Below are 13,516 nucleotides of genomic sequence, written 5' to 3' on the forward strand. Positions count from 1 at the left end.
CAGAACGCTGAGAGCTGATTCCATGAGTTCACTTATTGTGGGAAGAAACTTCCCTTGAATAAGAAGAACAACGTCGTCAGCATATGCGACTACTTTGGTACCTAACCTGCTGAGCCTGAAAAGGATTTTATTTACGACGAGATTCCACAGAAGTGGAGAGATGACACCACCTTGTGGTGTGCCTCTTGTCATAACTTTCCTTGTCTTACCAATGCCCATATTAGAGTTAATGACCCTGCTCCTAAGCATATTTTCTGTCTAATTTCATATCCGCTGATCAACACCTAAGTCACCCAAAGCATCAACTATTGCGGATATGTTGACATTATTAAACGCACCCTCTATATCCAAGAAAGATGCCATAACATACTCCCTTTTGTCAAGTGTCCCCTCTACCGACAACGTCATGCAAGGTAGTCTCCACCGACCTCCCTTTAAGGTATGCCTGCTGTGCCCTAAATTATCAGGAGAGAGGATGTTCCTGACATGGATATCGACCAATCTTTCCAGTGTTTTCAATAAAAACGATGACAGACTGATCGGTCTATAGTCCTTGGCTGTACTGTGGTTTACCTTTCCCGCTTTGGGGATAAATACCACTGTAACCTCTCTTCATTCTTTAGGAATATATCCTGTTTCCAGGCCGTACCTAAATATCATTTAAGACATGACATGATGGTTAAAATCGATTTTTGGAGTAACGCTGGGAATATGCCATCTGGCCCTGGAGATTTATAGGGCATAAAAGATGACACCGTCCACGAAATTTTCTCCACGCTAACAATGGAGCCTTCATTTTCATCATCCCTGCAACCCGGAAAGTGTGTCTCCATAAGCAGTTCCAAAGTTTCGGTACTACTTTCAGTAAAGTCTAGGATTCCACCATGGTTGCCGGAATTTAATAGGTCCCTGCCGCTCCCTACACGAAGCATAGTAGGCTTCCCTTAATGACCTGGATAGAAAATATACCGAGTCGTCCAAGTCCCGTGTGCCATTTAGTCCATCCATTGCTGGAGGTGGTATGGTGTCACTAAGATTACTGAATTTGACCCAGTCGGTTTTCCTAGGATTTCTAAAGTGGTTTTCCTTATCCAGTGTAAGCTGTATCGTAAAAACTATCCTGTGGTGATCGGAGAATGAGCACTCGAGTGAAACTCTCCAATCAAGAATTCTAACTGAGTCAGTGTTCCCTACCAAATTAATATCAATGACCTGCTCCCTGATCCTATTGCAGAACGTTGGTCCATTACCCCTATTGCAAACACTTAGGTTAGTAGATAGAAGATATTGAAGTAAGCACTCACCCCTGTCATTTATATCCGAGCTCCCCCACAGAGTATGATGGGCATTAGCATCGCATCCTATGATGAGATCATGGCCCCTTGTGTTACACCAGTCTACAAGTGTGCGTACGGCATGTGAGGGCGGATTTACTTCGTCGTATGGTAGGTACGCAGATAATATGATTAGGGTTGTAACCCTTGCATAGAGGGTTGAAATGTACCAAAAGTGGCGATTAATTCAAAAGCTGAACTTTATCTGTTTCAGTCATGTTTGGTATTGGGTTAAAGTGCATTAAATAATACATCACAAACTGCTAAAATTACAGTTGTGAGTAACTTACTTTATTGGCAGTGAGCGGTCAAAGTCAAATAATTTTTACAAATTTTGCGTGCTGTGGTTAAAATTGAAAATTGTGATATTTCGAGAGCTTATATTTTTTGTTAAATCTGTTAAAAGTAGAAATATTAAAATGGAACCATCAACTTCCGGTATTTGAGAACATAAATAAATAATTTTTGTTTAGATAAATGTTTTGAAAATATTTTTTAAGATTTTTTTTAAAGTTCTCCATTATTGGGGTTTTTTCGATATATAGATTGAGTTTAAAAAAAATCAGGGCGAGATCGGGTAAATTCCATTAAATGCTCTTAAAATATGAACTTTCAGCTTCTATATACAGAAAAAAAATCGTGCGGGTTTATTGAGGTTTTTTACTTATTTAAGTTATAGTGAAAGAACTCCTCTTGCTAAAAAACATATTCTGATACAAAATAGGTTAAAACATTTTTTCTTACATTTTTTTTAAAGTTGTGTTGTTATGTATTTGTATTTATTGTTCATTACAAAAATTTATAATATTGTCTTTTGTGGCTTTTTTTAAAAAAAAATTTGTACATTTATAAAATTTTGTGAAAAACAAAAATTAGATTTTAAATTAAATTTATGCTAATGTAAATACATATAATAAATTTATGTTTTGAATTTTTTAATAGCATATTAAGTATGCTTTTATTTCCAATTTAATTCATTAATTTATCGCTTTCCATTCCAAAGTTACAGCATAAATTGCGAACTAAGGTCTTTTTTTCCAAATAAAACAATAATGCGCTTAACGGGTTAAAATTTTTTTTTTATTTTAAATGCTGTGTTTTTATGTATTTATGATTATTCATTACGAAAAAATTATAATATTCTCTTTTGTGACTTTTTTAAAAAAATTTGTACATTTATAAAATTTTGTGTAAAACAAAAATTGGATTTTAAATTAAATTTATACTAATATAAATACATATAATAAATTTAAAATTTTATTTTTTTAGTAGCATGAAGTATGCTTTAATTTCCAATTTTATTCATTAATTTATCGCTTTCCATTTAACGGGTTCAAAAAAAAAAAATTTTTAAACTTTTTTTTTTCTAAAGTGCTGTATTTTTATGGATTTATGATTATTCAGTACTAAAAAATTATAATATTCTCTTTTATGACTTTTTTGAAAAAAATTGTAAAACAAAAATTGGATTTTAAATTAAATTTATACTAATATAAATACATACAATAAATATTTTGGATTTTTTAATAGCACATTAAGTATGCTTTAATTTCCAATTTTATTCAATAATTTATGGCTTTCCATTCCAAAGTTACAGCATAAATTGTGAAAAAAGGTCTTTTTTTCCAAAAAACAATAGTGCGCTTAAAGGGTTAAAACGTTTTTTTGTAAAATGCTTTGTTTTTATGTGCTTATAATAACTCATCAATAAAAAAATAGAATATTTTAAAACTACGGCTTCTATGAATTAATCGCCACTTTGGGTACCATTCAACCCACTTTGCCTTGTCGCTCTAGAGCAACTACCGTTAAATCACCAGAACTGTAATTAGATAGAAGGAAAACCTTAATGTCTTTCCTGACCAAAATACAGCTCCTTACTTTACCTTCAGGGGTCGGAGAAAGGAGCACATAGTTTCGTGACCGGACGCCTCGAACTTTACTGGCTACAAGCCAGGGTTCTTGAATTAAGGCCACGTGGATAGCTTCCTTCTCCATGAAGCGCAGCAAATCGTCCGATGCTGCTTCGGAGTGGTGCAGATTAATCTGTACCACTATCAGGCCGCTTGGGTTCATCACTATGCTTCACCGCGGGCAAGATCAACAGTAGTTGGTTTAGCCCGTACTTAATGACGCCTTGCGAAAAACGCAGGAGTCGGAGGGATTCTGAACCGATTTTGATCCAGTGATCCTTGCCTTCTCCTTTGTCCCTCGAGCGTCCTCGTTCGATCGTCCAGTCCTAAGTGTTAGCGTGGAACCCACACTCTCACCGTCGTACGAAAAGGTACTTGATCCAGTGGGACGATTTCGATTCTTGCATTGGGCCAGAGTTCGCCAACTCCTCGGATACAGTTTCTGAGAAAGCCTAGAGCCTTCTCGTTACCACACCCGATGATCTTGACACCTTTTAACCATTTGGAGCCGTCGAATGCAGTGAAGGAATCATCATCATCACTGCATGCGTGTTCGTCAACTAGTGCCCGCAAGATCTTCTCCTCCAGAAGCAGCCATCTGTCTGTAGTCATTTTTACCTCTACCATAGGTAAGAAAAAAGACACTGCCGCTCCACAGGAGTCAGACGCAGACCAGGATGCCGCTCAATGTGAGTCACACGCATCCTGGATTTGAGTTTTTTACCAAAAACATTCGGACTGACAGAACCAGATTGTACTCTCCAGCCGCCCTTAACATAGGGAACAAACGCCAGATGGTACGGTTATGTTGCCTAGGTAACCCAACCACAGTCCCGGACCGACATCAAAGAAGCAGACAGAGGAAATTTTTAGCCGCCCTAACAAAGGGAACAGACGCTACCAGTTGAGGTCGTGATCGCTAGGCGACCGAATATGGTCATTTACCCAACAGCCGCTCTTAACATAGTGGACAGACGCTGTGAGGTATGGGGAGGGTAGTTTATTAGATCACATCCTTAGGATGCTTAAGCCCCTGCACCGTGCCCGATGACTCAAGGTGACTACCCACAGCAGGGGAAATATCTACGGAAATATCTTTTGATTTATCTTCCGACCATTCACACGTAATAGTCACCTATTATGTGAAAAATATACCAAAATCTCCTGAAAATATTCCGTTTTACAAGACAAATTGGCTTAAATACAGGAAGTTCATCAGTAGCCATATCCACACAAGTCCGAATATACAGTATGAGGGAGAGATATGGACCTAATGTAGTATTTTAGGTGTCTAAAACCTTATTCAGAAAATTTCCTTTCCAATGATACCAGTTTGGAGCTAATCGGTTGTATGGTCTCAGAGTCTATAACGGACATAGGTAGAAACATTTTTTGTATTTTATAGATAAGAAGATTATTGCATACAAATTAATATTTCTTACATTTTCTTTTGTGCCAATATTTGTTTACATATATTCTTCTTCTTATATTGTATTGGTCACCCTATATATCGGGATATATTTTTGTTAAATTTTTTATATTTTTGTAATTAATTTTTATATATTATCGAAAATTGCATAAGGAAAATGCCAGTCACTCCACTTAATAGTTTCATTAGAGCATCGAATGGTCTTATTGCTTTTGAGGCAAATTTTAATGAGGTCATTCATAATGTTTATACCATGGAGGTTCAGAGGGCTGAAATAAAAGTGTTATGGGAGAAATTTAAAACAACATATGAGGCCTGTTTAGATTTTTTTGAGAATTCTGATACAGAGCCTAGTAGAGATGAGCGATCCCGTGATTTTTGAAGAACGTCGTTCTCAGTGAATGTGATTTATAAATCACTGTTCTTTTAAACAGTGACCGTGATCACGTTTTGTCTAAGTTAAGCAAAATAACAAGAAGAATACATATATGTATTATTTTCATTTTTAAATCTGTTCTTATGTTAACCAAAAACTAATATTTGCTGATTTAATACGTCTGTTAAAAAAAACATAGGAAAATAACAGAATTAAGCAAATGCAACAAATTTTAACTGATATGTTACTTAACATTTTATTTCATACACTGTGTTGAAGATATAGCTATGGAACGGATTTTCATACATTTAAGTATAAATAAAATTATTCTCCTAAAAATATGCAATAACTCTTGTTAACAGTGAATGTTTAAAAATATAAAATAATGACATTTAACAGTTGGTTCAAATACGTAAAAGAACGACATTAAATGTAACTGTTACTTTCTCCATTTGTTACCAGTGATTTTTTTAAAAACGTTACCAGTGACTGTTAAATCGACTCAGAAAGTGGACAATATTTAGGCATGTTACAAACATCAGCACTAACCCAATATACCCTCCCCACTATGGTGGTGTAGGGTATAATACATTGTTTTTCATTTGAGCAAAATTAGCGTGTTTCGGAAATAAAAGTATAATGCAAACTATTTAAAAAATTCGCCAAATATTGTGTAGAAGTGGTGTAATAAAGTGGTTCGGTATATATTTATTCGGAAAATCAAAGCTAAAATTTCGAGACTTTTGATGTGTTTAATTCTCTCACAAGGGTGTTGATTTCATACCGTACCCGTATATTTGAGAGAGTAATTTTAAAAAATAGAGAGTCGGACTACTTGGTACACTTTGGTAATTCATTTCAAAAAAAGGGAAAATTACACTCTGATTTTTTTTACACTTTTACACAACAAAAACATGAACAAAATTCCACAAAAAAATACAACTTTTTTTTTGAATTTTTTTCTTGTGTTTGTTTTTTAAAATGTAAAAAAATCAGAGTATACTTTTCCATTTTTTTGAAATGAATACCCTAAACTGAATGAATAAAAATTTAATTTCAATTGAAAAATTTGTATCTTTGGAAAAACTCAATAAAAATCAATTTTTGTCATATTTTTCAAAAAACTATTCCATGAATTTTTGAATTGTCAAATGTTATATAAAAGTTTCCATTGATATATAACATGTAGAGATGCTAAACGGGGAATACCGTTCCCGAAAATCCCGCGGTTTTCGGGATTTCCTAAATCCCGAAGCCCGGGGTTTCAAAAATAATTAGGGGAAAATGTAATTTTTGTGTGCCTTTTTCATGCATTTTGACATTCTACATGCCCGAATATCTCAAAGTGATGTTCAGCAAAGTTGTTAAGCTCAACTCCTGCTACAACATATTTAATAAAGGAAAACGATATTTTTGATTTTACTTGAGTGGGGCTCTAGAAAATCAATTCTACACATTTTTTTGTAAGTTATCTAACAAAACTAAATTTAAATCCTCTTCAAACGAAATTGATTTTATCTTAGATGAGGAGCTCGAACAAAATAAAATATTTCGATTGCTAAAAGGCTAAAAGATATTATTTATAAATGTAAAAAACCCAAATAACAATAACGAAACCAAATTATAATCTAGATTTTCAACTTGCAAAAGAAATATATCATTTTATTTCTGAAGGAACAAGAGTAAAATACTTGCAGTTTTGTTATAAGTATTTGCAAACGGGTTTTCAAATGTGAAAGATGTTTTTCGGCAGCAGCATATGTCGGAAATAAAATTCGTTCCAGAATTGCAAATGAAAACATAGATGCAATAGTATTCCTAAGAAGCTATTTAAAATAAACACTATTTTTTACCGGTATGTACCTTAGGCTGTGTCGATTTGTATGGATGATCAAAAAGTAAAAAATCGTATAGCAGAAAAGAAATCTGCGGAAAATTATAAGAAAGTTTCCTCAAGAAACCATAGGACTAAAATCAAATCCTATCTTGCGCATTTCGACTTTTATCCAATAAACTATTAAAATAAAAAAATATATATTGAAATATCATTGGATAAAAGACGAAATGCGCAAGATAGGATTTGATTTTAAACCTATGGTTTCTTGAGGAAAGTTGGGGAAAATTTCTTAAAATGCGTTTCTGATATACGATTTTTCGTGAAAAAAAATACATACTTTATTGTTATTTCTTTTTATATAATGTACTCATGCAAGTATTTTCAGCTTTTTAGTGTCTTAGAAAAATGAATTGCTAAATAAAAAATTTACTTTCAATTGTAAAAACATAATTATGTACGTATCTTATAATTTTCGGGATTTTTGATTTCCCGAAAATCCCGAAACCACGGGTCGGGATTTCGGGATTCTTTACCAAATCCCGAACCCCGGGATTTTCAAAAATCAGTCCCGATTAGCATCTCTATGTGTGATGTACATTAATTTTACATTTATAGAGTCAGATAACGATGAAGAAGAACCGCCCGGTGAAGTATTGGCTGACGTCAATAAGACGATACCTACATTGGAGCACGTTTCTTCATCAATAGATGTACTTCGAAGATGAGATGAGGAGTAACGTGCCGACTAATGTATTTAAATCTTTTAATGTATTAGAAGGTTTTGTTGAGGAAGAGAAATGGAAGAGTGTAATCCAAACTAAAATACCTGATTATTTTAAATAAAAATGGAAAAAAATATAATTTTTATATAATGGTTTTGTTATTTGGTATTACAAGGTTTTGATGTGGAAGAAAAATGGAAAAGTGTAACCCAAACTAATATGCCTAATTATTTTAAATAAAAAGTGGGGTAAAAATATAATGAAGTTTCTATATAATGAAGTGATTTTCTGGTCCCGTCAAGATTCATTATAGGGAAGTTCGACTGTACTTGTTTGCTAAATTCAAAAATACTTCTAAAAACCGTCAACTCTTCTAAAATTCGTGTATTACGCGATTAAAATTTTTAGAATGTAAGTTATACAGTAATATCATAGATGGGTTGCAGTATGCACTAATACATAGTTATAGTGCAAAATTATTGCAATCATTTTGTTTTAGTGCTGAGTTAAAAATTAGCAGCCTCACTAAACATTAGTGAGTTAAAAAATTTTGCACTCAAAATTAAATTATTTGATTATTTTATTGCAACTTTTTTTTGCACTAATTTGAGTGCAACTACAAATTTTGTACTAAATTTTAAGTTCAAAATGATTTAACTTTATTTTTGTCCACTAATTCAAAACTTAAGACTAACCAAAAAAATTTAAAATTTTTATTATTCGAATTTGGCTTCAATAATTTCATGACCACTAATTTTTTAAAATTTAGTGAGAGCATGTTTAATGCAGCTTTTTGTTGATTGTATGTTAAAATGTTACACTAATTAATTATTTGTAGTGTAGGTTTCTGCACTATATCTATGTTTAGTGATAGTAAAACAATTATCAATTATTGAAATCACAATACTATCACTTTTTTTTTAGTGCTAGTGAAGAAATAACTATTATCACTAAAGATAGTGAAAAATAATGCAAACTAAATTTTTGGAAATTTAATTAGTGATAGTGTAATACTTATTTCAATCAACAGTGAACTACCCCCAACTATGAGTAATATAAAACTAACTTAAAAGGGAATACTTTGTTGTAATAGAGTTAAACATATTTTTTCACGCTGATGCTACTAATTTTTCACTTTGTAATTTGTTGACATATTTTTAGGTATATAAAATAGAGTCTGGTAAATGTTTGTCTGGAACTGCTGAAATGGCTATAGCTGGTTTCTTTTCTAACAAGATTTTTAAAGAATGTGAGTTACCAATAAAATATGCTGCTGTAAGTCGGTGTTATAGAGCAGAGACATCGGGTTTAAATGAAGAAAAAGGAATTTATAGGTAAGTCACCAAATTTGATATTTGATTCGGAACATTTTTCATATTTATGTGGTTTGAAGCTGTTATTAAAGATTAATTTGCATTTATGTATTACATAACCCAAGAAAATTATTGAAACGTTTTATAAAATGATAGGTGCAATAGAGATATATTTTTTATATATCTATATTAGTGTCCCTTAGAATTAAATTTTTTGAAATGTTGAAACGCTACCCCCTGAAAACTTTCATAATGACCTAAAATACCACCAACAATTTTTTTAGCTTGTTCTAAGAAGGGCAACCCGTGCCGACTTTCGATTTAGTGTTGAGGTGCATTTACAAGGGGAAAAATTAATTTTTTGCAGTTTTTTTTTAAAAAATTTTGCTTTTAAGTAATTACTTTTGCAGTTTAATTTAAAAGAATCGAAATGTGTACGTAATTGTCGTTCTAATGAGATATAAAAGACAAAAATTGGTTAAAAATGTTAAAGTATTAAAAAATCGCCAGGCCAACAAGAAATGTAGGAACAAAATTAACATATTTTGAGAAATATTTATTTTATTTATTTATGACTATTAATTACAGTAATACAATTAAGTAATTAAAAGAGTTTTAAAAAGTACTAGCGGCTAAGGCTTTCGACTCCGATTTGACTATTATAGGTATATTTTAAAGAAAATGATATTATTGGTATAGAATACTTTAAATATTATAAGAGAGTCCAATTTCAGAGATGAATTTATAAATTTGTTTAATGTCGTGTTCTGACAAGTTTTTTAGACATTCAGTTGGTTGTTGTGATCCAAATATTTTTACTCTATTGCTGTCGAAGGATGGGCAATCGTCGAGTATGTGTTTTACGTTGAGTTGGGTATTACATGTGGAGCATATTGGGGGCATGGTTCTATCCAGTAGGTATTTATGGGTTGTTTGGTGTGTCCAATTCTCATTCGTAAAATTAGGTTTGTCACATTTTTCTGACACGCTTCAGCGGCTTCTTTATCTGTATATTCGTTGCCTGGAATACCGACGTGAGAGGGGATCCATAACAATATTATTTTGTTGGTGTTTTTAATGCAAATGTTTTTAATTTGAGTAATCAACGGAGAATCATACAAAGTATTTTTTATAGCCTTGATAACCGAAAGGCTGTCGGTGCTTATGACAACTTTTGATGAGAGTTGAGAAGCATTTACGGCTGCTGTATATATTGCTGAGGCTTCAGCTGTAAAGTTGGAGCAATGGCTATCAAGAATCCCAATACTAATGCCTTTATCATCTGTTTCGGCGTATATCCGTTCCAAATCAATAAAAACACAAGAATTATTAAATGGTTAAAAATTCAAAATAAAAGAGCAGAATCTCTTTCTTTTATTAATAATCAAATTTTACCTTTTTCAATATACAAAGCACGAAGTTCAATAAAAGGCTTCCAAAAGACGAAAAAAGCATAAACTTATTTCTAAGTAGTTGGTGACAAAAAAAGTTTAAATACCGTTAACGGTTTACTCGTTGAAAATAGTTTTCCAACAATGGTGTAAACTAAAGTAGTAAACCAATAGGATTTACACTTAGAAAAAAAAAAATACCGAAAATAATAGATTTGTACTTAAACATTGCCGGCCACCTTGCAACACATAAGAGTGTTGTAATTAAATAATAACTAATTTGAGCCATTAAGGATTCCTGTTGAAATAAATTCGACGATTGAGCCATTAAGGACTCCTGTGGACTGTAATAAATGTATTTATATATATTTTTTTTTTTTAAATAAATGTCATTAAGGACTCCTGTTGTTTTATTAAATTTTGAGCCATTAAGGACTCCTGTTGCGATCAAATAGATCGTTACTTAAATTAACATGGGGATAATCCCGAAATAATCCATCCAAAAATGGTGTATTGAGCAAGTGGAAGCCCAGGGCTCGTATGTATTTTCACTTTTAAAATAAGCGGAGCAACTTCAGGTCCCAAGACTAACGCTACATTGGCACTGGCACTGATACTGGAGGAGTCTTGATGCGGTTAATTTTCTGAACTTTAGCCGTTATATAGAGGCGTTGAGATGAGTCATGAAGTGACTCGATTTCCACCCTACAGTACTCATTATCATCAATCTTAATCACTGGTAAGTGAAGTTTGGCTATCATTTCAGCACATATGTAGCTGTTTTGACAACATAAGTCTAAAACAGAACGTAATACAACTTTAGATTTTTCCAAACATAGCTTGACTTGCAAAGTCGGCGAAAATGAAACCTCCTGACGTATTGGGATCTGATTTAAATGGGAAATCGGTCGCCTTTGAGTCTTCGAGGTGGTATGAGTATGGAGTAAAGAGTTATGATTCTTTTTGCAATATTTGCAGGAGGCAATACTCTTGCAGTTTTGAATTGTATGTTCACTTGACAAACAGCGAGAACAAAGTCTATGAAACGCTACAGTGTGTAGCTTGCGTTCCATTCTCATATCCCTGTATTTGTAGAAAAATCGAAGAGGATGGTTCTTATTGCAAATGGGACATTTGCGATTTATTCGATTGTTCAAAGAACCTTGACCGGTCGAATTCGAGCCCGAAGCTTCCACCTGTTCTACAGCGGGATGGTTTGGAGGTGGAACAATGGTTGGTTCCACTTCAACTATTATAGTTGGCGTATTGCTATCAATCACAGATGTGACGTTTGCTTCCGAAATGGACGGAGCTGGCACAGGCTTTGTGTTATCTAGCGTTGCTACTTTTATTGATTCGATGTTCGGAATCGTTGAGGTATTGATACATCCATCGAATCATCGTAGTCCAAAAGACCATCATCAAATAAGTTGGCAGCAACATCCATAGGTTTAGTAGCAGCGTCCATTTTCTAGTAAAAAGAAAGGTTAGTAAAAGAAAATTGATATAAACGTGATAAGTGAATTAAGCATACAAAACAACAATTTTAGTTATAGGTAGATAAACGACACCATTTGATGTGCGAACATCCGCGACAGCGAACTCGACCATCAACAATGCCTAACTTCCTCGCAGTTGCCGGTAATTGCTCATTTCTGATGACGACTAGATCATTTATAGCAATATCTTTTTGTGGATCTTGCCACTTATATCCTTTATGCAAATTCACTAAATATTCTTTTCATCTTTTACAAAATTGATGAATGAATGCCTTATGTTTATGTTTACGATTTCTGTTCAAATTATCCTTCTCGGAAAGGGTGACCGTTGGTTTGCAAATGTGAAAGATGTTTTTCGGCAGCAGCATATGTCGGAAATAAAATTCGTATGTACATTAGGCTGGGTCGATTTGTATGGACGATCAAAAAGTAAAAAATCGTATAGCAGAAACGAAATCTGCGGAAAATTATAAGAAAGTTTCCACAAGAAACCATAGGACTAAAATCAAAATCCTATCTTGCGCATTTCGACTTTTATCCAATAAACTATTAAAATAAAAAAAATATATATTGAAATATCATTGGATAAAAGACGAAATGCGCAAGATAGGATTTGATTTTAAACCTATGGTTTCTTGAGGAAAGTTGGGGAAAATTTCTTAAAATGCGTTTCTGATATACGATTTTTCTTGAAAAAATGAATTGCTAAATAAAAAATTTACTTTCAATTGTAAAAACATAATTATGTACGTATCTTATAATTTTCGGGATTTTTGATTTCCCGAAAATCCCGAAACCACGGGTCGGGATTTCGGGATTCTTTACCAAATCCCGAACCCCGGGATTTTCAAAAATCAGTCCCGATTAGCATCTCTATGTGTGATGTACATTAATTTTACATTTATAGAGTCAGATAACGATGAAGAAGAACCGCCCGGTGAAGTATTGGCTGACGTCAATAAGACGATACCTACATTGGAGCACGTTTCTTCATCAATAGATGTACTTCGAAGATGAGATGAGGAGTAACGTGCCGACTAATGTATTTAAATCTTTTAATGTATTAGAAGGTTTTGTTGAGGAAGAGAAATGGAAGAGTGTAATCCAAACTAAAATACCTGATTATTTTAAATAAAAATGGAAAAAAATATAATTTTTATATAATGGTTTTGTTATTTGGTATTACAATGTTTTGATGTGGAAGAAAAATGGAAAAGTGTAACCCAAACTAATATGCCTAATTATTTTAAATAAAAAGTAGGGTAAAAATATATTGATACATCCATCGCATCATCGTAGTCCAAAAGACCATCATCAAACAAGTTGGTAGCAACATCCATAGGTTTAGTAGCAGCGTCCATTTGCTAGCAAAAAGAAAGGTTAGTAAAAGAAAATTGATATAAACGTGATAAGTGAATTAAGCATACAAAACAACAATTTTAGTTATAGGTAGATAAACGACACCATTTGATGTGCGAACATCCGCGACGCGAACTCGACCATCAACAATGCCTAACTTCCTCGCAGTTGCCGGTAATTGCTCATTTCTGATGACGACTAGATCATTTATAGCAATATCCTTTTGTGGATCTTGCCACTTATATCCTTTATGCAAATTCACTAAATATTCTTCTTTTCATCTTTTACAAAATTGATGAATGAATGCCTTATGTTTATGTTTACGATTACGATTTCTGTTCAA

The 13,516-nt window shown here is 33.1% G+C and overlaps 1 protein-coding gene across 1 annotated transcript in view; it reads left to right on the forward strand.

The window, feature by feature from the left end:
- LOC135958094 (serine--tRNA ligase, mitochondrial-like) overlaps positions 1-13,516 on the forward strand; it is a 142,065-nt gene that overhangs the window by 64,476 nt on the left and 64,073 nt on the right. The window contains exon 2 of the mRNA XM_065508959.1: positions 8,773-8,945. Coding sequence (XP_065365031.1) covers positions 8,773-8,945 — 173 coding nt within the window. The remainder of the gene's footprint in view (positions 1-8,772; positions 8,946-13,516) is intronic.

This window comes from Calliphora vicina, chromosome 4 (assembly GCF_958450345.1).
Source record: "Calliphora vicina chromosome 4, idCalVici1.1, whole genome shotgun sequence".
NCBI classification, from domain to species: Eukaryota; Metazoa; Arthropoda; class Insecta; order Diptera; family Calliphoridae; genus Calliphora; species Calliphora vicina.